The sequence below is a fragment of the Carassius gibelio genome, chromosome B21, assembly GCF_023724105.1.
Source record: "Carassius gibelio isolate Cgi1373 ecotype wild population from Czech Republic chromosome B21, carGib1.2-hapl.c, whole genome shotgun sequence".
NCBI classification, from domain to species: Eukaryota; Metazoa; Chordata; class Actinopteri; order Cypriniformes; family Cyprinidae; genus Carassius; species Carassius gibelio.
In genome coordinates, this window is record NC_068416.1 from 20,301,178 (window position 1) to 20,324,897 (window position 23,720).

Consider the following 23,720-nt stretch of genomic DNA (forward strand, 5'->3'; position numbering starts at 1 on the left):
CTGTTTTCCTAATTAATGTTGTTCAGTTGCTTTGACAAACTTTTTTGTTTGAAAGGGCTATATAAATAAAGGTGACTTGACTTAACAGTTTTACTGAGTCATTAATTCAAACGAAACGATTTTAACTGCAATTATTTTAATTGTACTTGTTTGCAAGCGTGTACGTCTGCAGACTGCAAGACGGGGGCGTAACTTGAAGTAGGAGGCGTAACTTGAAGTTGTCCAAATCACACAGAACCACGTGAGACCTCAAAACGATAAGTTATTGGCAATATGGCGGCACAGAGTAGAATATTGATTACGTTTTAAGGGAGGCAGGGGTTTTAGGCAGGATTTGATTCATGATGTGTGTGTAGATATTAATGTTAGGGGACAATGTGAGAGTGTACGTTCTAGTAGGAAAACGTATTATCTGACCCACACTCCGGAACAGAAGAGGGCGGTAATGCACCAATAAGCTGGATGCCAACCGCAGTTAAACTGGAAAGAAGACGAATATGACAGCTTGCTGTGAGAGACAACGGTGAGAATCTTATTTTTTTCCGAAATAATTATTTAAATTGAAGTGTATAAGTCATTTTCATACAGTGGTATTGTTTTTGGAGTTAATAATTTATTAAAACTAAGGCGTAAAGTAAGCAACATATAAGCAAAAGGTAAAAAGAGGCTATCCCCAGGTATCACAGGCTCAGTCTGTCTGTGACCTACATAATATAGCATATTTGTGATTTAGCTGTAAACATGTTTTATAATGCATAACTAACAGGGGAGCTCCATTAAGTACACGGCTCAATAGTAGATTTACATAAACTATATATACTTCTTGAAGACTAGTACTAAAATGTCTATTTATCATCTGACTGGATAATGTTTGATAAGTATTGTAGATGAGCACATCCAACAGACATGAAACAGGTGTCTGAGTGATATGTGTGTGTGATATTGTGTAGAATTCACTTTTGTCAACACTGCTATAGATGAATGTGAGTCATGTAAACAAACAAATCTACATAAAGTAACTAAACATAAGTTATCTATTTTATTTGTCCATTTGCAATATTGATAATTTAAGGAACATTTGTGTTGGATAAAAAGTGAGTTACGTCAGTTATTAGTTCAACATGTAAATGCAGTATATCACAGATATATGACAGAGACTGACTCTTGTCTGGATGTTACAGGGACAGATGAGACACATGTGTGTTTATCTGCTGTAGAGTAACTGATGAAGGAATGCTACCATCAAAGGATTTGTGTAAGTACACTACAAAAATAAATGAAACATTTTAAATCTTAAGTTGTATTTTATTTTAATGTAATTTTAAACAACTATTACACCTCCTTTCTTATTCTTGATTTCTGTGCATTTGCTGCAGATCTTTTGTGGTGGAGCAGGACCTGCAAGGAAAGGTGAAAAAGAGGGAAAACCTGAAACAAAGGAATAATGTAATGACTTTTTGTATTGTGTATTTTTGTAGGACATGAACATGTCTGTAGACTGGTGTGTGCACTGAGGATGGAGAAGACCACAGCATCATCCTGGAAATGATCGAGAGTCACAGATGAGATGCTCCATCACTCCAGCTCTTACCGTCTCATCAGGACCAGATGCCGCTGTGGTGTCTTCATCCTCAGTGACCCCAGAGCCAGTGAGAGCATCTAGAGAAAGACCACAAGACACTGAGGATGTGATTTTGGTAATGTTTGTTCAGCTGGTTAATGTTTAAACAATGAAGGCTGACTTTCAGAAGCTTCAAAAGCATCATCAAAAAATGTGATGGAGCTTTTATCTGAAGTGATTGACAGTGCTCTTATAACAGGGGCCTACAATCCCCTGATCAACCTGGAGAAGAGAGCCTTGCAGTGCAAGGTTGTGGGTTCGAATACCAGGGAACACATAGTAAAAACTGTTAGTCTGAATGCACTGTAAGTCACTTTGGATAAAGTATAATTTATTTATATATTTGAAACACTTCAGTGGTTTAGCCCACTACAAAAGTAATAAATCATGTACTTGTAAACTCTGTGTAAATGTTTTTCAGGTAGTCGTGCTCCTGGGGTGCAGGCACACGAAAGTTTGGAGCAGACACAGCAGTCAGATTGTCCTGCACGTGTTCCCCTGCTCTAGCTTCAAGGTTGTGTGGTTCAGAGAGCCGTCATCAAGGTCTTCCTCATCCTGTTGCTCAACGACATCCCCATTGAGAAGAGTGAGATTGTGAAGTGCAGCAGCAGAACTGTATCAGCTGTGTTCAGATGGCAGGAGGATGTTGGGTTCACCATCTCTAAATACTTGATTGTTAGAACAATAAGTTTGAATGAAGCTTTGTATCATGTGTTGTTGACTTGTGCATGTATGCATTTATTGTGATGCTAACTTTTATACATTATTTTAATCATTTAGACATATTTTTGGTTGTCAGTAAATAAAATATAAATATTTTATCCATTAATGTATTAATTGCTTGACTGAAAATGGATGTATTCACATCGACTGCATTTATTTAACTAGTGTATATATTCATGTATAGCTGTGTCACAAAAGAAAATACATTTGGCTTCTTTTACTAAAATGTAATTTTAAGAAAAAAAAATTATATAATTATTGGTTGGCATTTATCGTTATTATTGCATGGTAAATGTTGGGGTGGGCAAAAGATGCAATTCATTATGGGGTAATGTTAATTTTCGAGTAGTAATACTTAAATTTTTAGAGTATCAAATCAACAGTCTTCTCCAAAGATGAGATCTTCAAGCAGCTGATCGAAGTACCCTTTGTGCAGATATTGCAGTCGCTGTGAGGTGTTTGGGGAACTGACCTACTTTTTTTATTATTATTGCCAAATTATTACATAAAAGATCATGGTAAGAGGTTGTATCTGACAATAAACAATCATAATGCCATAAAACAGTAAATAAAAAAATTATGTGTTCATAGTATGAGATGCTATAAAAGAAAAACGTTTTTCACGTAAAATTATTTAAAAAATATTCAAGAGATAACGATTTTGGGTTTTCTAATAAAAAACAAATGTTTTAAGGAAAACACGTGATCACATTAGTGGAGTTAAAAAAAAAATATAATAAAAAAATCAACAGTATTGACTATACTACAATCACAAAATAAAAAGGCAGCCGTTTCTGCAACGTTCTTCATTATCAAGATAATTACAAATACAATAATTAAACCTGTCACTTATATCTTTTACGTTTTTGTGCTTGTTATAACTTTGTAGGTCACATGATCAACATAGCGGATGATGATATACAATTTGGATTCATACTTCATACATACGCATTTAGGCTGTAGAGTATAAACTCTTTTAGCGCTCCTTAAGTTAGTACTTATTGAAATTAAGTGCCTAATTAAAGGGTATGCGGTTTCGAACGCATCCCGACAAAATCTCGTTTTGAGGTCTCGCGTGGTTCTGAACAACTGATTTTAACAACTTCAAGTTACGCCTCCTACTTCAAGTTACGCCCACTTCAAGTTACTCCCCCGTCTTGCAGTCTGCAGACAGACCCTTCTCCTTGTTTGCGCAGGTATTGTGGACAATGCATTGATATTTTGTATACAGCAGGGGGCGACAAACTGAATCGGAACTGAACTGAACAGGCTGCTTGAGCTAGCTCTCTGCAATACAAAATAAACACTTACATTTGATGAGTATAACGAACACTTCACTTAATATCACATACAATGTATTGTTGGCTATTGCTACACATATACCCATACTTAAGACTGGTTTTCACACACACATACAAATGGTTTCTTCATGAACCACCTCACACTACTCCAATCACACACAAAACACACACACACACACACACAAACCACTGACATGTTTTCTCTCTCATGTGTTTTCTTATGAATAAAGGGTAATGTGAGCTTGTGATTTCAAACAGGACATTCATTTTTACATAAAAGGGATTATAGTGTTCTTTTGTGCCATTTTCTTTTTATTCACTATTGTGCCACATCCTTATTGTTAACAGCCCAAGACAATGTTGCTTACGTACATGTGTATTTTGTATGTTATTACTTTACAGTACAACTTTTTGAATATCAACCTTTCTAAAACAGTCTAAGAGAATTAAGACATATTTACATGTGTAGCAGACAGATCAGCATGAACACAAGTTTTTATTTTATTTTTGTCATTCCAAGAATGGATCCATTAAACATAAACAGATACTCTATCATAAAAATAATTTGTCATTAACTCATTATGTTGGTGTATAGCCACATTTCTGCTAAACTATATACAGAGGGGTACTGAGAACAATCCATATCTCTAACTACAAAACAAGCGCAAATATCCTTGAAAAGGATATGATATAAAAAGGATATATTTCAATGCATTACAAGTTTTTTTCCCCTTTAATATTCCATCACTTTAAGCCTACTGACATAACTCACATTTATATTATAAAAACTACTCTTTGAAGATCGCGATTTATGTATTACACCAAACTTTGCTCAAAATATGTACAATTTGCATGGCCTATATTTCACTTTGTTTTTTCCTACTTTCTTGCCTAGGTTTTTTTTTTTTTTTTATTTCCTCTTAAACACATTTGGTTCCTTCTGTTGCTGCTAAAGCCTCTGAAGGTCTAAACTAAAATACAATAAATACATTTTATATAGACATAGACAACTCATGTGAATGTGAATGATGATGGTTTAATGAGTAAGTCAGAACCCCAAAAATGGGTGGCAAGTTCACAGACATCAGGCAAAAAAACAATCTTAAACAAACCAAACTGCAAATAATACAACACAACCAACCATGACCAGTTATACAGTAGCATAGCAAAATAAACACTAAAAGGGAGAAATTGCATTGCATAACTTTTGTTAATAATAGACTGTGTTTTGGCAAACAATGAAGTAAGCACATGCCTACATGGACAGGTTGACTCACAGGGTGAAAGAAGATTAATGTTCATAACTCTGGCCAATGTTGGTCATAAATCTGAAATCACTCTTCATCCATCCCTATTGTTCTAAATAATTAGTGCAATTAGACCATTAGACAGACCAAAGTAGTATCTTCCTTCCTCCATGTTGAGTGTCATTAGAATCTAAAATTCAGGCCTTAACAATTAAACAATTCATTCACACACAACAGAGCAAACTTAAACTGATGAATAATGTATTTAGGATATATTGGCATCCTTTGCCATAAAGCATCAAATGGAACTGTCAACTCCAAAAGAATTAGAAATGTTAAAAATGCATGTGCGTTGGAGATACTTGTGTTGAGTTAGTGAGTTTCATGACATTCGCCAACATTCATCAGACATCGGCAGAATAAAACGGACAAAATATTTTACTAAAATTAAAAACCTTCTTTCTACAATATGATATTTTGTATATATTTATAAAATCTAAATATATTGTAAATTAAATGGAATAATGTGCATATCTGCTTCTCTGAAGCCAGTCTAAGGAACAGTAAACAGCTGCATTTCTGTCACCACTCAAAAACAGGACGGGACCGCTCAACACACTGCATGTAACAATAAACAATTAAAAGCATGGTATTACAAAGAAAATTAATGCACTGTGAAAGTGGTTAACAAATTAAATTAGAAAAGAACATGTGAAATGAAAAACATTGTCATTAAATAAATCAATACATCAATAAACCAAATATGATTATTAAAGGAATTAAAAAACAATAAAACATTGTAAACATACCCTTTCAATTCGTGAGCAAATAAATAGGTAGAATAAAGTATGCATTAAAAAAGCTTAGTCAATCTAAAGAAAATAGTTTAGAAAATAATAATTTTATAATTTAGAGTAAATTCTTAAGTATTTATATTTTGATAAAATCAACAAAAAGAGTTTAATGCTCAGGGGTAAATTCACAAGAAATTCCATGAGTTTTTTTTTTTTTTTTTCAGGTTTTGCAGCCATTCCTGGAAAGGGTAGCATTTATTCATCCGTCTTTTAAGGCAGTTTTGGCTGTCAGAGCCTAAAAACTGTGAAGTTCTTCAGTACGACAAAAATTTGGTGGTTGCTGTTGTATATTGTCTACAGAAACCAAATTAAGTATTTTATCAATGAATTTGCTAATTTTTTTAGGAGGAATTGTTACACAGTTTGACAGACTCTTGATTGTTGGGGATTTAAATATTCATGTTTGTTGTTATACTAATTCCCTTGCAAAGTATTTTATTGACTTATTGATTTGGTCCAAATGGTTAAAGGTCTTGTGACCTGTGAATTAAGTTTTGCTGATCATAAGCCTGTAGTGTTTACTTTTTATCAGAAATAAAAATTCCCCTATGTCCCTCTGGCCTGCAAATTAGTGAATTTGAACCAATTTCTATAGATTCTCTTTGAGAACTTACTAGGCATTTAAAACCACTACGTCTCCCAACTGATTTTATTCTAACACATTTATTTATTAAGATTTTGGTACTGTTGGAGCATGTATCCTGTCTATAATAAATTCCAGTCTCTCTGAAGGGACTGTCCCTGAATATTTCAAAACTTCAAAACTAAATTTCTTTAAGACCAATCAAACCTCTCTTTAAAAAAAAAGAAAAGAAAAATAGGGAAATGAATGTGTTATCCAATTTTAGGCCCATTTCCAGTCTACCTTTTATTTCTACAATTTTAGATGAAGTTGTTTTTAATCAATTGCTAAGTTATTTAGATTCAAATAGTGAGTTTGAAACTTTTCACTAAGGTTTTAGGAAACATCTCAGTACTGAGTCTGCCCTTTTAAGAGTGTTAAATGATATCTTGTTATCAGTTAATACCGGTAACTCTGTAGTACTTTTGATTTTAGAATTAAGTGCAGCATTTGACACTGTACAGTATTCTTATTTCCAGTCTGGAACACTTTGTGGGTATTAATGGTTCTGTGCTAAAATGGTTCTAATCTTACTTGAATAATACTTCTAATAATACTTGAATAAAACTTTCTCAGTTTGTGTGGATGGGTGCTCATCCTCTAAATCAGTGTTGAATTGTGGAGTTCCTCAAGGTTCTATCCTTGCTCCAATTTTATTTTCTTTGTATATGCTCCCGTCTGGATCCATTTTTAACAAGCACAAAGTGTCGTTTCATTGTTAAGCTGAGGACATGCAAATGTATGTGCCTTTTAAGCAAAATGACAACCAGAGTTTGAGTGCTTTAACTTCTTGTCTGTCTGGTATTGAGGCCTGGATGTCTCTTAATTTATTTATTTTTTATCTAAATTGGACTGAGGCCATTGCGTTCGGTTCTTTAGCTGAATCTGGCAAACATACAGCAAGTGCTGGCTGTTCTGGCTGAATATGTCAAGCCCTCTGTAAAAAAAATTGTGTGTTGTATTTGATTCCACTTTGACTTTTAATAAGAAAGTAAATACAGTAGTCAAATCCAAGTTTTTTTCAGCCCAGACTCCTTGCAAAGGTGAAGGGGTTTTTAACTTGAAGGGTTTTTTAACGTGCTGAGTTCAAGAACTATATATGCTTTTATTTCTTCTCGACTAGACTACTGCAATTCAATGCAATTCGATTTACTAACTCATTCCCTCGATTTGCTAAATCGTGAGCACGATGTAGCAAATCGAGGGGACGCAATAGTAAACATGTGCATGTTTTAGTAAATTGAGGGAACAAATTAGTAAATCGTGCACAAAATTTATTTATTTTTTCTTGCATGTCATGTGCGTGGCTCCTTAACTCTCTTTGCACTGGCTGCCAGTCCATTTTAAAATAGTTTACATTTTTACTTTTTGTTTTTAAGGTTTTAAATGGACTGGCTCCTTTGTACATGTCTGATCTCTTGAGTTTACACAGTCCAGCTAGATGTCCAAAATCAGAAACCATAGCCGGCCCTAAATTGTGGAACAGCCTTCCAATCTCTATCAGAACAACTGCAATAGAATCTCTTTTTAAAACATGGCTTAAAGCCTACCTATTTGAGAACGCTTTTAGTGTATGAGAAAACAGGAGTTTATAATTTATAATTATTATTTGTTTGTCTTGTCTTACTATTTTATGTATTTTGATATTTTCAAACTATATTGTTCAGCACAATTGTCAACCATTGTAGTTTCATTGTGCTTTATAAATAAATAAAAAGAAAATAAAAAAATACCTGGGACTTACTAAACAACTGGAATCCAGTTTAACCAAATGCAAATAATAATTCTAAAAATGGCAGCAGTTATTCATCAAAATATAGTTAAGCACACTTTCTAAATGTTAAAGAGCTATTTATTCTAGGGGCCTGGATTGTTTTGGAGCAATGCTAAATAGCCCCAGTACAGTATACCAGTCCAGGGATGTCTGCTGCATTCTTACAAGCCTTCAAAACTAGCCAGCACAATGAGAAATTGCAACACGCAAATTGTGTCTAGATTTAGGGTGTTTTGTTTACTTGATTTGCATTATTCCTTCTGTGAATCTGGCCCAATGGCAACCCAGAGGGCACATGCAAATCCATTCCCTGCAAATTATTGCTTAAGTTTCATTGCTCTGAACTAACATAAAGTCTTCTCCATTTGAGATAGACGTGTGTAAGATCCAGTGATTTTAAAGCTTGAAGAAAAAAAAAATTCCCTGCCATTCTAATGTTTTTTTTTTTTTGTTTGTTTTAAGATTAGTTAGTGTAAAAATAAACATTTGCTGAAAATGGCCTCAGGCCATCCTGAGAGTGAGTTTGCTTCTTTATAAGAACAGATCTGTAAAAAATTGCATTACCAATGGATCCTCTGAGGTGAGTAGGTGCCATAAGAATAAGAATCCAAACAGCTGATGAAAGCATCACAATAACCTTGTGAATAGAAAAGAGGCATGTTTAAAATAAACACATCCATCATTAAGACTCAAACTGTTAAAATTCCTCTACTTTCCAAGTCCCCCATCCATAATATGGCTTTCTCCAGTAAAATGACCTTTTCTGAATCAGGAGAGAAATATGCACAGATCAAGTACCATTTGAAAGCGAACAAGAAAAAAAAATCTAAAACAGTTCTAAATAAATATGACAGTGGATCTTGATGTGGGAAGGTAACAGTGGATGGACTTTTTCCACTGGAGAAAGCGTTATTATGGATTACAAACTATTTTGTCCAAGTTAAAATACCTTGATGGATTTGTTTCTTACAAGCACAAATTCTTTGGAGGAAGAAACAAACTCATTCACATCTTGGATAGCCCGAGGTTGAATACATTTTCCACTAATTTGTTTTTTTCTGTCTCTCTCTCTCTTTGTGAACTATTCCATCATAACATTTAATCAGAGAGACATAATTGATGTTTCATCAGCAACAAACAAATGTGTACCACTTTACTTGTTACTACATTGTTCTTATGAACTGGGCAATGTTTTTGTGCTCCTTTACTTTGCTTTAATAAAATTCACATTTTGTCTCGCGTTACATCTCATACGCAACAGAACAAGTATTCACTTATGAAAAATTAGAGGACTGGCATGTTAAACCAAAAAATTATTTCCAAAGGATTGCTCTCATGCTGGCTGAATTGCATAAATACAAAAACATTTAAACCAAAATAAAAAAATATTTTCAAAGTATAATATTTTTTACCAGAAACCCCAAATAAAAAACAAAATGTAATATTGATTTCCCTAAAAAAACAGCACAGTATTCTTTTTTTAACATTAATCCTAAAGTCTCACCAGTAAAATAAAAATCTTTTATAGAACTTTTTACTACAGTTTTGGCCTCAGGCGTTTTTCTGAAAGCATCTCCTCTAAACATTCCAGAAGAAAAGGATCCACTTTTGGATCCACTTTATTAGCAAACCAGTGGCCGTAGTTTAGGAGCCATCTGAGCTCAGCAGCACCATAAATACATACAGCTCGTATACTGACTCCAGTACATGGTGGGTAAAGAACCTCTTCTAGATAAGACCACTTCACCAGACGGGTTTTACTTACTAGTTCTGAGATTTCAGGGTCAGAACTTGGCACTTCCCCTGGTACTCCAGACACACGAATCATAGTTGCCCAGAAATGTTCATCAGGTGAGTATGTATCCTCAGACCAAGCCAAGAAATCACTGGCTAGGGGACTCTGGTTCACAAAAACAACAAATTCTCTTGAAAGTGTGAAATATGCACTGCCCACAAACATGGCTATGTTGTGAGGAGGTGGAGATTTCATTTCAGAAGTGCTTACAGGAAACTCATAGTACTCTGAATTACTATCTTTCAGTAAATGATGATAAGTCCAGCGATCTGTTTTTCCCTCAGGCCACTTGCTCTCCACCATGTTCTTGCCTTTCAACTCTTTTAGATCCGACACCAGCTCAGCGTTTGTCCGCAGTGGAAAGTCCTGACCACACAGGTTGATGGCATACTTCCACTTGACCTCAGAATCTAGGAGGTCAGACAGGCAATTAAGATCGGCTTTGAGTCGTGAGAAGCCTGCGTACTGCACCCTCTCCAGCTTTGAGGCAATGAAGACGTTGGGGATGCAGCGGGCCAGACCTTTCATTGCTAAAATAAAGTCATCTGAGGACTTCAGATCATAATGTATGCAGTATATGTTATGAGGCATATAAACGGCCCTCAGCAACCTCTCCACAAGAGCAGCATCCTGATGAACAACCAAAGAATAAGCAAGGGGAAATTCACGCTCCAACTCAGTGCCTTGAATCACATCATAGCCCCGTGACACAACAAACCAATCACAGTCATAGGTGGCATTCACAATAGTTCTGTCAGTTTGCCCTACGTAGCTTTTTTCCTTGAGAATGACTAAAGTTTTGCCCACTTCCACTGGCTCCATTTCATATATTGCTGTGCAATTAATCCCATAGTGTTCTGTCAGCCGCAGGTTCTCTGACAGTTCTGTTTCCTGTCCTCCTTCTTTCACTACTGAAAATGTGATTGTGAAGCAACATATAACAAGTGCCAAGGTTAAAGTGATACATATCACAGTTCTCAGTTTGAGGCGGATCCACAACCTTCTCATTCTGTAGGGAGAAATGAAAGCTTATGTAGTAACCTAATGTGTACTGTGTGAATTTGATGGTGAGTCGCTATATGTAGTCCAGCCATACCTTTGTGATGATTTGAGACCAGCAGCATTGGCACTATCCTCTGAATGAGCAGGAGCATGAGTTTGGTTAGCATGAGCAGCACCACCTATTGTCATTAAATAGACACAATGTAAAAACTTTTTCAAACCGGTCCTGCAAGCACCCCTAGCACATTGCATTTTGTATGTCTCCCTCTGTCTGACACACCTATTTCAGGTCATGCAGTTTCTACTTATGAGATGATTAGATTAATCGGGTGAGGTAGATAAGGAAGACAAAGTGCTGGGAGTGCTCGCATGACCGGTTTGAAAACCACTGGCTTAAACGAAAGCTTCAGCTTTTTAAATATTTCAGAATGATTGAAAAATCTTATGAATATCCAAATATATACATTGTTCTAGACTGGATTTTAGTCTGTGCAAAAATAAAAACAAAAAAACTCATACAAAGTTACTCTATTTTTCATTCATAGAACTTGCATATTTTTGTGTCTCTGGATTTCACAACAACATTGAAACCAATTCATGTTTTTATCGAAAGGAAGTGAATGTGTTAAGAAAAAAAAAACTATTGATTAACGATAACAAATTGTTACTGTTAACTCTAAGAGCCCTAATTTAATAATAATAATAATAATAATAATAATAATAATATAACACGCATTTTATTGGTAAAGGTAATGTAAGTAGACAATGTAAGTATTTTTATATTACCTCATTCTTAGAGTCTTCAAGAGTCAGAGTCGGAGCGTGAGAGTAAGTCTATGCCTTTTGTTCGACTGAACTTTACAATATAGTCCAGGATGGGTTGGTCTGATAAAGCTGCATGCTTCTTCCCGAAATGAAACTTCTGCCATCTTTCTTCAAATCCCGTATGAAATGAATTCTCCCGTCGAACCAAAAAGAGATGACAGTCATCATTCACTTCGCGTGTAAAAGTCAATGGTGTCTCTCAGCACGCTGTCATTTCTTCAAATTCTGACGTTCGTGTTGAAGAAAGATAGTCGCACGTGGGTGGAACATGAGGTGTGAACATACTAGGAATAACTCACATTTTATAACGCAAGGTAGTGACTCGGTTAGCCAATGTGTCTAATGTCTAACTTCATGTTGTTTTATAGGTTTTAATCAGCTCGTTGACACAATAATATTGGCCTGTTCTCCCATGATAATCCCAAAGAAAAAAATAAATAAATTAGTGTCTACACTAAGGGTGTATTAACACCTGTCTCGTTTGGTTCGATTGAGACTCTGCTTCGTTTCGTTACCCCCTTTGATGTGGATCTTTTTGGCAGGTGTGAATACAGCAATGGCACTCTGGTCCGACCTCAATCCAACCCACACATAAAAACATAAAAAATGCAGATGTGGTCAGCAAGTTCAGCGAAAGTGTGAAGGAGAGGGAATTTGAGCGGTCTCCCACTATTTAAACTAACTCCACCCCTCAACGTGTGACTAGTCAACACTGCAAAAGACAACTGTCAATTATCAGATCTAGTGGCGTAGATGGTAAAATGTGTGGCATACCTATTTTGACCTGGGTTCGAATTAGCCTTTTGCTTTTTGCCTTTTTTAAATAATTTGTATTAAAATTACAATTAACAGGCTATTGTATATTGTTTTACAATGTAGGCCTACTACAATACTGAGGTGCGACACTATTTGCAATAAGAAGTAAAAATTTTAACAAATATAATCTATAGCTATTTGCAGTGTAAACAGCATATCACTATTTCACTATAGCATCTATTGCTATTTGCACTTAGTGTAAATAGCCTCTATTGATATTTACAATTAGTGCAAATAGTCGCTGCCAAAATTAAAATGCTTCATTAGAAAGATTCCAGAAACTCTGTATGGACTACATTTGATCCAATTCGGGCTCTTGAGTAAAATGTAAAAAATGTAATTGGAGAACAAGTAAGAATACAAAGTATAAACACAAGTAAATTCGATAGAATTTGCGGTCCGGGGGAAATATATGGCATCAGCGATTACAGGGGAAGAGGCTCCAGCAATTTAACACACAGCCTACTTGCTCACCAATAAATGGGTGCCACTGCTATCAGAATGAGAGTACAAACAGCTGATAAACATCCACAAGTTATATTCCATAAAGCAGTCTAATATGTTTTTAAACTTCAAACAATTACTACCAGCTAAATTACAAGATGTGGGGGGGGGGGGCTATTTCTTTAATTGTGCAATAGTTAAACCACACACCTCTATATACACAACACAAGAGAAAATTGAAAAGTCATATGTATTATAGCAGTAAATATTCTAGTTACCATAGTGAACAATTCTATTTCATATTTCAAGGTCTGTCCCTGCTGTCAGAAGAAACGAAAGCTGGGTGCTTGCCATGTTTAAAGTGACTCATTCCTGCTTATTTCATTTTTCATTTTATCATTAGATACTAGTAATCATATCAATACTACTAGTACTAGTACTAATGAATGAGTAGTAGTTTCTAATAAATAAGCACTGGTACCTAATGAATAAATACTGGTATCTAATAAATAAGCAGTAGCTAAAAATACATACTAGTACCTAAGGAACAACTACATAAAAATACTACATACAAATTAAGTACTGTTCACTAGTGGAATACATACTAGTCAAAACTGAATAGAACTAGATATCTTAATGACAGATCCCTATAGAAGTCAATGGCAAAAATGTAAAATTTGTTACTAGTAACAATATGAAAGTTACTAGTCTCTAATGAATAAGTAATAATATCTAATGAATAAATACTAGTATCTAATCATAAGTACTAGTATGTAACACATAAGTACTAGTATTTAATCAATAAGTATTTAATAAGAGATTACAAATTACAGGAGCGAGGTGGAGAAAAACGAAAGGAGGCAGTGGTATTTTATATCCTATTTCGTTTCATTGTAAATACAGTGAGGAAAACTGCAGTAGCCAAGGCGAGATGACTGATGTTATCAACTACGCTGGTATTTGCAGAATTACCGGATTTGTGTCGTCGTGAACAAACTACCGAGGATGCAAGTCCGAAATTTGCATACTTTTTTGTATTGAGAAATGCGTGCAGACCTATGTCACCAGACTATTTGCCTTATATTCACGGTACTGTAGACAGCGGTGGGAATGCAGAAATAAACAGGTTTGGGGTGAAAATAGTTCCTGGGAAAAATTGTTCATGGTATAATTGTTCTGTGTAATTCTGGTGGAAACGCTGCATTTGTGCAGCATCGGTCTGCTCACTACTTCATTCAGAACTGACATCATTCTACTACCTCTTCAGACAGGTCAAAAAAAGAACTACTCTCTGAGCACTTTGTCACTTTAATCAGACTGAATAAGGTTTTTTGCACTACAATCTTCGTTTGTTCACTTCACTGGTTTGCACTATGTCTGCCATGTGCCTTGCACTACTTTATTTAACTTTATCTTTTTCTTTATTATTTTTTTTTTTACATGCCTTTATTTGTATACTTGTATTTTATATTTTATATTTGATCTGTATCTATCTGGATTTTTAAGCTCTACTGTTAATGTTATCTGTATGCACCATGTGTCTGAAAGTAACACAATTTAAAATCTCTGTATATACTGTACATTTGGAAGAATTGACAATAAAGCAGACTTGACTTGACTTAAACTACCAGTATCTAATGAATAAGTACTAGTATGCCTAATAAATAAGCAATAGTATCTAATGAATAAGTACTAGTAACTTTACAAAAGACACTAGTACCTAAAGAAATAGCAGTAGTACCCAAAGAATTAGCACTAGCAGTTAATTAAGTGCTAGTACTTAATGGAAAGATAGTACACTGTAAAAACTAAAGGTTCCTGGAGGCACCTTTTGGGGTTCTTCACTTCGCCACGCCGGCGGAACCCTCTGAAGAGCTTCTAGGCACCGCTCTAAATGGGGGTGGTTCCCTAATTTCACCCCCCCCCCCCCCCCCACTGGTTTATTTATTTTTCCTGCTATTGACATTTTTAATGATTTAAAAAAACAAACTGAAAAAAATAAAACAAATGCATATCAAACATAGTTTATTGATAAGCAACAACAATATCCATAATCACCTTAAATAGTCAATACTGCACATCACAATCCCATTCATGGACACATCAGTGTTAATATTGCTATAAACAAATAACAACAACAACAAAAAATTTACACCTTGGTAAAATTATAAACAAATAAATGGGACTCAATTATCTTTAAATTAAATTAACTTTATTAATTAACTAATTAACTTTACAAAAACATTTCATGTACCTAAAACAATGATACAATTTAAATTAATAAATTCAATTCAATTTTAGACACAATGCAATTCATAGTAACATTTTCTTTCCTGTTCTAAATTGTGGTAACTGATTGGAAGAATTATCACAGGACATTTTAAGAAATTGATAAGCCTCAAGATAGCTTAATAAACCAGTTTCTCAGCAGCGGAAGTTGTTATAGTTGGGTTAACTTCGAGAGCAGTGAATGGGAGAGTATCACAAATATATTTTTGCATTCTCATTTACTCAAATAACAAAACATAAACTCTAAAGATAGCATTTTCACAACTTTCAATCAAAGGAAAAAATCTGACAGAGACTGATAACAGCAGTCAGAAGAGAGAACAATGTTAAATTTATCATTCCTCCCAAAGACTCTGGATTTGAAACACCCTTGCATTAGCTATTTTTTTTTTTTTTTTTTGTAATTTGATACAAATGTGAGATAATACAAAGTATAGTGTTATTAATGCACATAATAAAAAAAAATATATAAATATAAAAAAATGGTGAGGATTTACGATGCTGATGGCCGCTGAAACGCATCATCAGTCTTATGCAAATGGTCCATGATATCCTCCTGAATGGCCAACAGATACAGCAGAAAAACAGTGCACTTTAGTGTACTTTTAATTGCTTTTCTGTATAATCTTGAAAAGAACATAGGCACTCATAGTAAGGTGAACTCATGTCGGCAGGTTCATCAGCAAGAAGCTCCTCACCATCAGGAAAGACTGCAGTGCTGCTCTCACCAAATGGGTCTCCTGTTATTACCACAGCTGTTCTGAGATTATGTGTAGGCTGTTCATTGAAAAAAAAGAGTGATTTACTTAAAATTAAATAACAAAATATTTACATTTATTCGTTTAGCACAGGTATTTTTTTAATTATCTTAAAAATGAGGAACACCACAGGAATTATTTTTGTCATATTAGTGCATTGATTAATGGTTGTGGGCTAATTAAGTGCACAATGTGTGTATAAGTTGTGTGTGTACACTACATATGTATACACACATGGACAAACTCATACTTACCTCATCATATACAGTCCAGGACAGCAGGATCATCATGTTACAGGAAGGGCAATGTTAGAATTACTCTGAAAACAATAAAAAAAAAGAAAAGAAAAAAAGAACTGTTAATAAACTATAAATAACTGAATGTTTTAGAAGGGTTTCTGGTGTGTCTCTGCAAAACTTATTTACACACCTACAAAAGATGGGGTACATCCAGAGAGGTCTGTTTATTGTCAGCCAGCATCAGACTTCAGCAGCTGTGTGTCCTACAGAGCCACATTTCTTTATTAACTGATGAATAAAAAAGAACATACGGGTAGTTTTTTTATTGTTTAATTCAGTTCAGTGTAACAGTGTACACAGTCATATATAATTTTGGATTAGGCCAAGCTGAAACACCATTTCAGTTATTTCAATGTCAAATAAATAATTAAATACTTACATAGTGCTGCTCTGTGAGTCCTTTGAGATTTTTAGAGAAGTCATACTGGATTTTCTGAGGAGAGAAAATTATCAAAACTAGTTTTATGTAACGTTACATTATGTGCAAATGACTCTAAAAATAGGCTAATAGCCTAACTTTACATGTAACTTTACCTTAACATGGATGTGAAACTATTTAACGAACGTAAACGACAACAATAATTTAGAAAAGTTGAAGAAAAGAGTTACAATGAATAAACGTAAACATCATGTGTAAGTTAAACCTAACTAATAATTATTGTTTGTGACCTTGTGTTTGTAAGGTTAGTCTCCATTTCGTCCCACAAAGTGCATTAGACTCGTAATCATCGCAGCTATTAAATTAATGGTTAAAACAAAAAAATTAAATAAAAAAACATACAGTTTAATGTGTCAATGTAGGAATTAGTATACAAATAATAAACCTGTGTATTTATTTCGGAGCCTTTACTCACCTTGCGCAGCGGTTGTTTCTTTCTTTGAGGAAAGGAGCCGTTACTTCTTTGTATTTGAAATCGCTCTTCCACGTGCACGCGCGCGCACGCGAGCAAACAGCAGGAGAGCGAGGACGCCAAGCCTCATGCATTTTTTTTTCTTCTTGACAACTGCTGAACAGTTATTTCTGAATAATTTTAACTTATTTCACTAGAAAAAAAATCTAAATATTACTATTGTACCGATTGTTATAATTATAGTTTTTTTATTTTATTAAATGAATGCGTTTAGTCATATTTAGTTAAATAATATTTTTAATGTTTGCTTTAAAGTTTCAAGGTAAACTATCCTCCTTCAAATGATTTAACATTTAGCCTATTTCAAAAAAACTATTTTTAGTTATTGCAGTATTAAGTCTGGAGGAAATTAATAAATAATAATAACAAACATGGTGTAGCCACTGGATGCCTGTTTGCTTGTATATATTCCCTATTGCTTAGAAGTGTTTTCAGAAATAATTGTAACATTTTAGTTGGATATTCTGTCTGTTTAGAAGATTTTGTATGTCCTTTTGTTATTTAATTTATTTATGTTTTGACAGAACAAGTGTGAAGATTTGTTCAACCATTTAGTTTTTTTTTTTTTTTCACATGCAAGTGCCACAAAACTAATTGTTCCATCACATTCCTAAAAAGTAAATAATAATAATAATAAGTCACATTTAATTTTTGTCACTTCTCTGGGTTCTTCCAGATGCTGGCTTTTACAGGTGAGATCTTCCAGGAACCACTTTAATGTTAACAGAGCTTGCAGTAACCCTTTTTTAAAATGTGAGTTCCTCCAGCAACCTCCAGAGCACTTTGAGGTCTCAGTGTAATGAAAGGGTGACTCCAGAACCTCAGAACTGGGAACAAAGTGTTTCAAGGATCCCATGAGTTCCTGCACGAACTGCAAAGACTCTAATGGTTCCTCCAGGAACCCTATTATGAGAAAAAGAGCTTTGAGGCACTTAAAATACATTTTAAGGTTCCTGGAGTACACCAAAGGATACCTGAGGCACCTTTAGTTTTTACAGTGTAGTATCTAAAAATATAAATACTAGTAACATTTAATAAGATACTAGTGCAGTTTATAGAGTTAATGTTAAAACGGCTTGCCATACTACTGTAGCGATTTGGTAGTTATTACATAAGACAAGTAAAAAAGCAGATCTGATTAGTAAAATAAGAATACGTAGTTACTAGTAGTGATTACAAAAGATACTAATGTCTTATAAATAAGTACCAGTAACTAATGAATAACTAGTATCTATTAAATAAGTACTAGTATCTAATGAACAAGTACCAGAATCTAAAAAAATAATTGCTAGTGTCTAATTAGGTCTAATTAGTGTTCATTAGGAGATATCTTCAACCTCATAAAGAGCTAGTGAGAATGTATTTGGAGATATCTTAATTCAAAAAGATCATTACGTAAACGTGAGTATTTCTCCACCATCCAATCAGAGTCTACATATTAATTCAATTTGATTGTGAAAACACAAGGAAAGATTACAAACCTGTTGTCCGACAAAAGTATTACATGTTTTATTCCAAATTTATTTCACAACATCAGTCAAGTCTTTGAAATAATTTATTATTGTAATCTAACAAGGTTCCGTTAAACAGAATGAGGCATAAATCATGCCAATTTATATTATTTTATACAGTGATAAAGGATATCGATTAGCATTGTATTTTAAGCTTTATTCTTATAAAAATACCACAGACAGCTTAAAGATCAGAGATAAAACCATATGTTGTCACAGTCATTGTTTATTTTCTTCATGTTTCATCAGTAAAACGTCTTTCGGCATGTTTCGGCATTCTGCCTGAGCGCTTTGGAAAGGAGGAGAAAGACGCGCCTAGCGTTTTCCACGCATTTTAGGCGCGATATGTCAATGGCCCCTAAGGCGCTCGCTCACTCAGCACGCACTGAAGGCTCGTTGCCAAATGTCTAATGCATTTAACAGACCAGAAATAGAAGATCCTCCAATAACCAACAGGTCTGGTGTTTGGGTGCACTTTGGATTCCCAGTAAGCTATAATGGTGATGATAGAATGAATGGTAAATAGTAAGGTCTCATATCCGCGGCTATAATGTAAATGAAGCCTACCAATCGCCGCGGTGATGTCTTTTGCCCTGTTTGAGTCAGTTGGAAATGTCTGTCTAAATGCTGCGGGGATAGTTTGTTGCGTGTATGTTTCTCCTTTTTTTCATCTTTTCCCAGATACTGACACACTAAGGTGATGTCGGCGTAAATGAGTTGACATGTTTCAAGTATTCCCGCTGGTGTTCTTTTTTTTTTTTTTTTGTATTCCCGCTGGTGTACCCTATTGTCATGTAGCAGATGCGACATACCGTTGTTTTTTTATCCACCACTCTCTTGCCATCACCATTATAGTTTACAGGGAATCCAAAGTGCACCCAAACACCAGACCTGTTGGTTATTGGAGGATCTTCTATTTCTGGTCTGTTAAACGCATTGGCCACCGTGTACAGTGCATGAACTGCTCGCTCACTCAGCGCGTACTGAGTGAGTGAGCGCCTGACTGAGTAGCCTAACATAAACATATAAGTTGGTGTTTTTTTCTTCTTCGGGGGTGTCAGGGGCGTTGCCTGTTACATTGTTTGGGTTATTGGGCTACCTTGTTGAACGCATATCATTTTATTTCACTTTTTTTTTTTTTTCAAATATAATTAATTAGTCCAACGAACCATTCGGTACATAATGCGTACCGCGTACCGAACCGAAAGCCTCGTACCGAACGATTCAATACGAATACGCGTATCGTTACACCCCTAATATATATATATATATATATATATATATATATATATATATATATATATATATATATATATATATATATACTAGCACAGCTTATAGATTAAATGTTAAAATGGCTTTCCATACCATGTGAATGTGAGTCTTGTAAGGTGTTACAAATTAATCTGTGTGTGCTTAAGAGAGAGAGAGGGAGAGAGTACATGATGGTAGCATAATGGTTTCAGTGTGCTTTCATGCTCAGAATAACCCAGGGAATGGACTGAGGTCTGAGGGAACTTGTCTGGATCAGTGGATGTTTTTTTTTCCTGCTACACTACGTCCCTCACTATCTCCTGTAAAGTCTACAGCCTCAGTACTGGGGTCCACTTAGAATTAATGAGTTATTTTGTCTACACTGATCATTTCTATTCTTTTTACTGGTGATGGCAAGATGATCTTTGAGTGGGATCATTATATTCATTATGTAAAAACCATAGTGAACATAAAATCCAACTAGACTTGAATAATACTTTCACAGCACAAGCTTGATTACATACATACATAAGCAAACCATATTTGCTTCATCCTTAAATATGAACAGGTCTTGCATTGCATTAAGTTTGGGTTTACAAGACTGTCAATATTAACTTGATCATTCCAGGGCAGAATTAATTTTGATAAGTATGTACGTTTACGCCATCTGGTGGCTAAACAAAAATAGTTTAAAATTAATATAAATTAAATTAAAACTAAATGTATTTTAATTAGCAAAAATGTAATATGTGTGTGTCTTTAATATACTAAAATATTTTAAAATACATAATAATGAAACAAAATGATAAACTAAAAAGGTTATTTCCCTTAATAAATAAAGACATCTGTTTTTATTCATGAAGTTGACGCCTCGCTCTTGTCTTGTGCAAAATTGGTGAACGTACTTACAACTAATAAAAAGACACTGAACAATTAAAACAAAATACCAAAATAAAGCCTTTATTGTAGGAACTGCTGCAAATTGTTACATAGTGCTAGCAGTATAGGTTCACTCACAATGAATTTGAGAACAGAACGAATTGCAAAACATATATAAAAAAAAAAAAAACCATAAAATTCACAGATTTACAAAATAATTATATATATATAATTTGGATGGAAATGCAGTCCTAATGTGTTTGCTGGAAATGATTTTTCTTTGGACACAGGCTGTTGCGTCATCTTGGTGTCATTTTCTCTTTTGGGAATCCCGTATGATGGCATCCAGCTGTTAAAGCCAATAAGAGAGCAATATTCACAATATCCTGTCATGACTAGCTTATGTACTGTAATCACTAGGCTATTTGCTGATGGAAAGAAACCAAGCCAAAACCACACCTGTACCCACCAGTATTGTCTTCAGAATGTTTCTTCCCTGGGGTCTCAGGTAGCTGCATTTTCCTGCCTCACAGAGTTTAATTTCCTCTGAAACCTGATTTTAAAATAAAATAGAAAGCAACACAATGGCTTAAAGCACAATAATATAAACCTTTAAAAAAACAATGATATTACAAAACACATTATTTAAAAAGCAAAACCTAAATAACAGTAAAGACATTTATAACATTACAAACAATTTACAATTTTAATAAATGCTATTATTTTGAAAAATATATTGATCATCTAAAGAATTTATTCTTAATTATGTGTATTTTCATTTTAAATCTAATCAAATTTCCAAAAATCTAATAACTAAACCAACTTACCATACACATGCATGTTCCAGTTAACATTTGTACATTTTGCGCCACTTTGCATAAAGACTGGCAATAGTTCTTTCTGATAGACTTCATACACACCTCTGAGGAATCGTAAACGTCTATCTCTCTCTTTCCTCCAGGATACCAGCCATGAGACCAGTGCTGAGAGCTGGCAAACTGGGCACTTAGACACAGCAACATCCCCATCACCACAAACAGCCTGCAGATGTGCACCATAACTGAGGGAAGAGAACAGAGACTGATGAGATGAACAAACGCCTAAAATCAAAACTAAACAAACTAAAACGTTGTGATTACCTTGTATCTTTTGGCAAGTCTTTTCCTGAAGGATCTTCTCCTCTACTGTGAAGTCCTAGTCTTGGTAATCCTGATATGGTCTCCTCTCCCTCAAGTCAACGGTTCAGTGAGCTTCTGAGACTGCCACTCATTCTCTGTAATCTTCCTCCTCCTCTTCCTCACAATTTATGTCTCAGACCAGATCTCCCCTCCCTTTCTAAACACACACACACACACACACACACACATACACTGACCTCCTCAGTTCTCCAACACTTTGTGTGGTCATTGCGGTTCTAATGGGAGGTGAGCATGTGTATGATGAGCTCAATTCCAATTATCATCTCCAAACACTGTTGACCCCCACAGGACAGTGTCCTCTTTCTCCAACAAAACACTTGGACACATCATGAGTTACATCCAGACACATTTGGCAACTACGTCACGCGTGTGTACATTTGACGCTATTCAGATTTAAGCTTCAAAACAATGGCCAAGCATGTGCCAAAGTGCTAATTAAGGAAAAGAGAAGCACTGAATAAGATTTCGATCGATCTTTTTTTATTATTATTATTATTGTACAGCTGAATATTCTCATGGAATTCATGATGCATTTCTTTTAGGATTTTTATCTTCATTGATTAATAGAAATTAATAGAAATAATAATAAACAGCAGTGTGGGCTTTTAAGAAATTGTAAATTTGTATCTATATAAATCTATAATAAATCTACATTTATTGTGCCACTAGCCATCTACACTGTTGATTTTTTATTATATCTGTAATTTTTTTTTATATATATATTTTTTTCAACCATGGCAGCTCTAGTGTCCCCAGTAGCACACGTTCTTGATGAGCATGTTTTATTAAAAAGTCAAATGTCTAGCTCGTTTCCTCTAAGCTGTAAAAGGTGGCCAGCGTGACCTCACATCCGTCATTCGTGATCCCCTGACCCACACGAAACACACACTGGCCCAGAGAGAAAAACACTGTGCAAACACTCCTGACTGTGTTCTTAATTACACAGGAGCTGTCCCTCGGGGTGACCGGAGCAGACAGTGTGACGGATAGAGTAAGACTGACTCATCGCAGAGTTTCAGGTTCTGATTGAGTTCCTGTCAACTGGTGTTTAAACACGTACAGGGGTCTGTGGTGATAATCCATCCACATCTCAGGTCTGAAGGGCCAGGAAGGATGGAAGACAAGGTGACATGACACTCACCCTGATTTTCCCCTCAGGGATCAAGTCTCACCATGAAAGAAGTCTCACCGAAGCGACATTTCTTTAAAAAAAGGCAAAACAGTATTTAAAACGGGTTTCTATTTTAAAATGTAATTGATTCCTGTGATGGCAGCTGAATTTACAGCAGCTTTAGTGCCACATGGTTTTTAAAAATCATCAATTTAACCCGATCTCATTTAAGTGCGTATACAAATAGTACTCCAAACAAAGACTAAAATGTTTTTTTTAGGTTTAGTGTTGCGAGTAGATGCATATCATATACATGCCAATAAATTTCGTATCATATGCCTGCGGAAACTGCATATTTTAATGTACACCGAACACACACACACACACACAGACACACAAAAAGAAGTAAAAAAAAAAATACTTTGAATGATAGTATATTCCGACATTATAATTACATGAGATACACAAAGTAAAATGACTGCAGA

General features: G+C 34.9%; 2 protein-coding genes and 2 long non-coding RNA genes across 5 annotated transcripts; 1 reads left to right on the forward strand and 3 right to left on the reverse strand.

The window, feature by feature from the left end:
* The first annotated feature begins 156 nt into the window (after positions 1-156).
* Positions 157-2,787, forward strand: LOC127986273 (uncharacterized). The gene is made up of 4 exons (XR_008160784.1): positions 157-523; positions 1,182-1,255; positions 1,377-1,446; positions 2,043-2,787. It is a non-coding gene; the product is annotated as an uncharacterized LOC127986273 (long non-coding RNA).
* Positions 2,788-4,665: 1,878 nt separating this feature from the next.
* On the reverse strand, positions 4,666-12,005 carry LOC127986271 (beta-1,3-galactosyl-O-glycosyl-glycoprotein beta-1,6-N-acetylglucosaminyltransferase 4-like). 2 transcript variants are annotated; one of them, XM_052588542.1, is made up of 4 exons: positions 11,726-12,005; positions 11,034-11,118; positions 9,908-10,946; positions 4,666-8,779 (listed from the first exon to the last, which is right to left on the reverse strand). In XM_052588542.1, the coding sequence occupies exons 3-4, from the start codon at positions 10,943-10,945 to the stop codon at positions 8,606-8,608; spliced, it is 1,212 nt and encodes a 403-aa protein (XP_052444502.1). In that variant the 5' UTR covers position 10,946; positions 11,034-11,118; positions 11,726-12,005; the 3' UTR covers positions 4,666-8,605. The 2 variants fall into 2 exon arrangements, with proteins under 2 accessions (XP_052444502.1, XP_052444501.1); XM_052588541.1 differs by lacking the exon at positions 4,666-8,779 and having other exon boundaries at positions 8,792-10,946.
* Positions 12,006-15,106: 3,101 nt separating this feature from the next.
* Positions 15,107-16,574, reverse strand: LOC127986274 (uncharacterized). The gene is made up of 4 exons (XR_008160785.1): positions 16,501-16,574; positions 16,326-16,390; positions 16,012-16,090; positions 15,107-15,869 (listed from the first exon to the last, which is right to left on the reverse strand). It is a non-coding gene; the product is annotated as an uncharacterized LOC127986274 (long non-coding RNA).
* A 4,558-nt stretch (positions 16,575-21,132) lies between these two features.
* Positions 21,133-22,612, reverse strand: gnrh2 (gonadotropin-releasing hormone 2). The gene is made up of 3 exons (XM_052588921.1): positions 21,846-22,612; positions 21,395-21,478; positions 21,133-21,274 (listed from the first exon to the last, which is right to left on the reverse strand). The coding sequence occupies exons 1-3, from the start codon at positions 21,981-21,983 to the stop codon at positions 21,236-21,238; spliced, it is 261 nt and encodes an 86-aa protein (XP_052444881.1). The 5' UTR covers positions 21,984-22,612; the 3' UTR covers positions 21,133-21,235.
* Between the last annotated feature and the right edge of the window lie 1,108 nt (positions 22,613-23,720).

Coding starts and splice junctions, on each gene's coding strand:
- LOC127986271 (XM_052588541.1), bottom strand. CDS start 10,945: ATGAGAAGGTTGTGGATCCGCCTCAAACTGAGAACTGTGATATGTATC.
- gnrh2 (XM_052588921.1), bottom strand. CDS start 21,983: ATGGTGCACATCTGCAGGCTGTTTGTGGTGATGGGGATGTTGCTGTGT. Junction 21,479..21,845: donor ACGTTTACGATTCCTCAGAG/GTGTGTATGAAG, acceptor TTTTAAAATCAG/GTTTCAGAGGAAATTAAACT. Junction 21,275..21,394: donor ACATTCTGAAGACAATACTG/GTGGGTACAGGT, acceptor TGGCTTTAACAG/CTGGATGCCATCATACGGGA.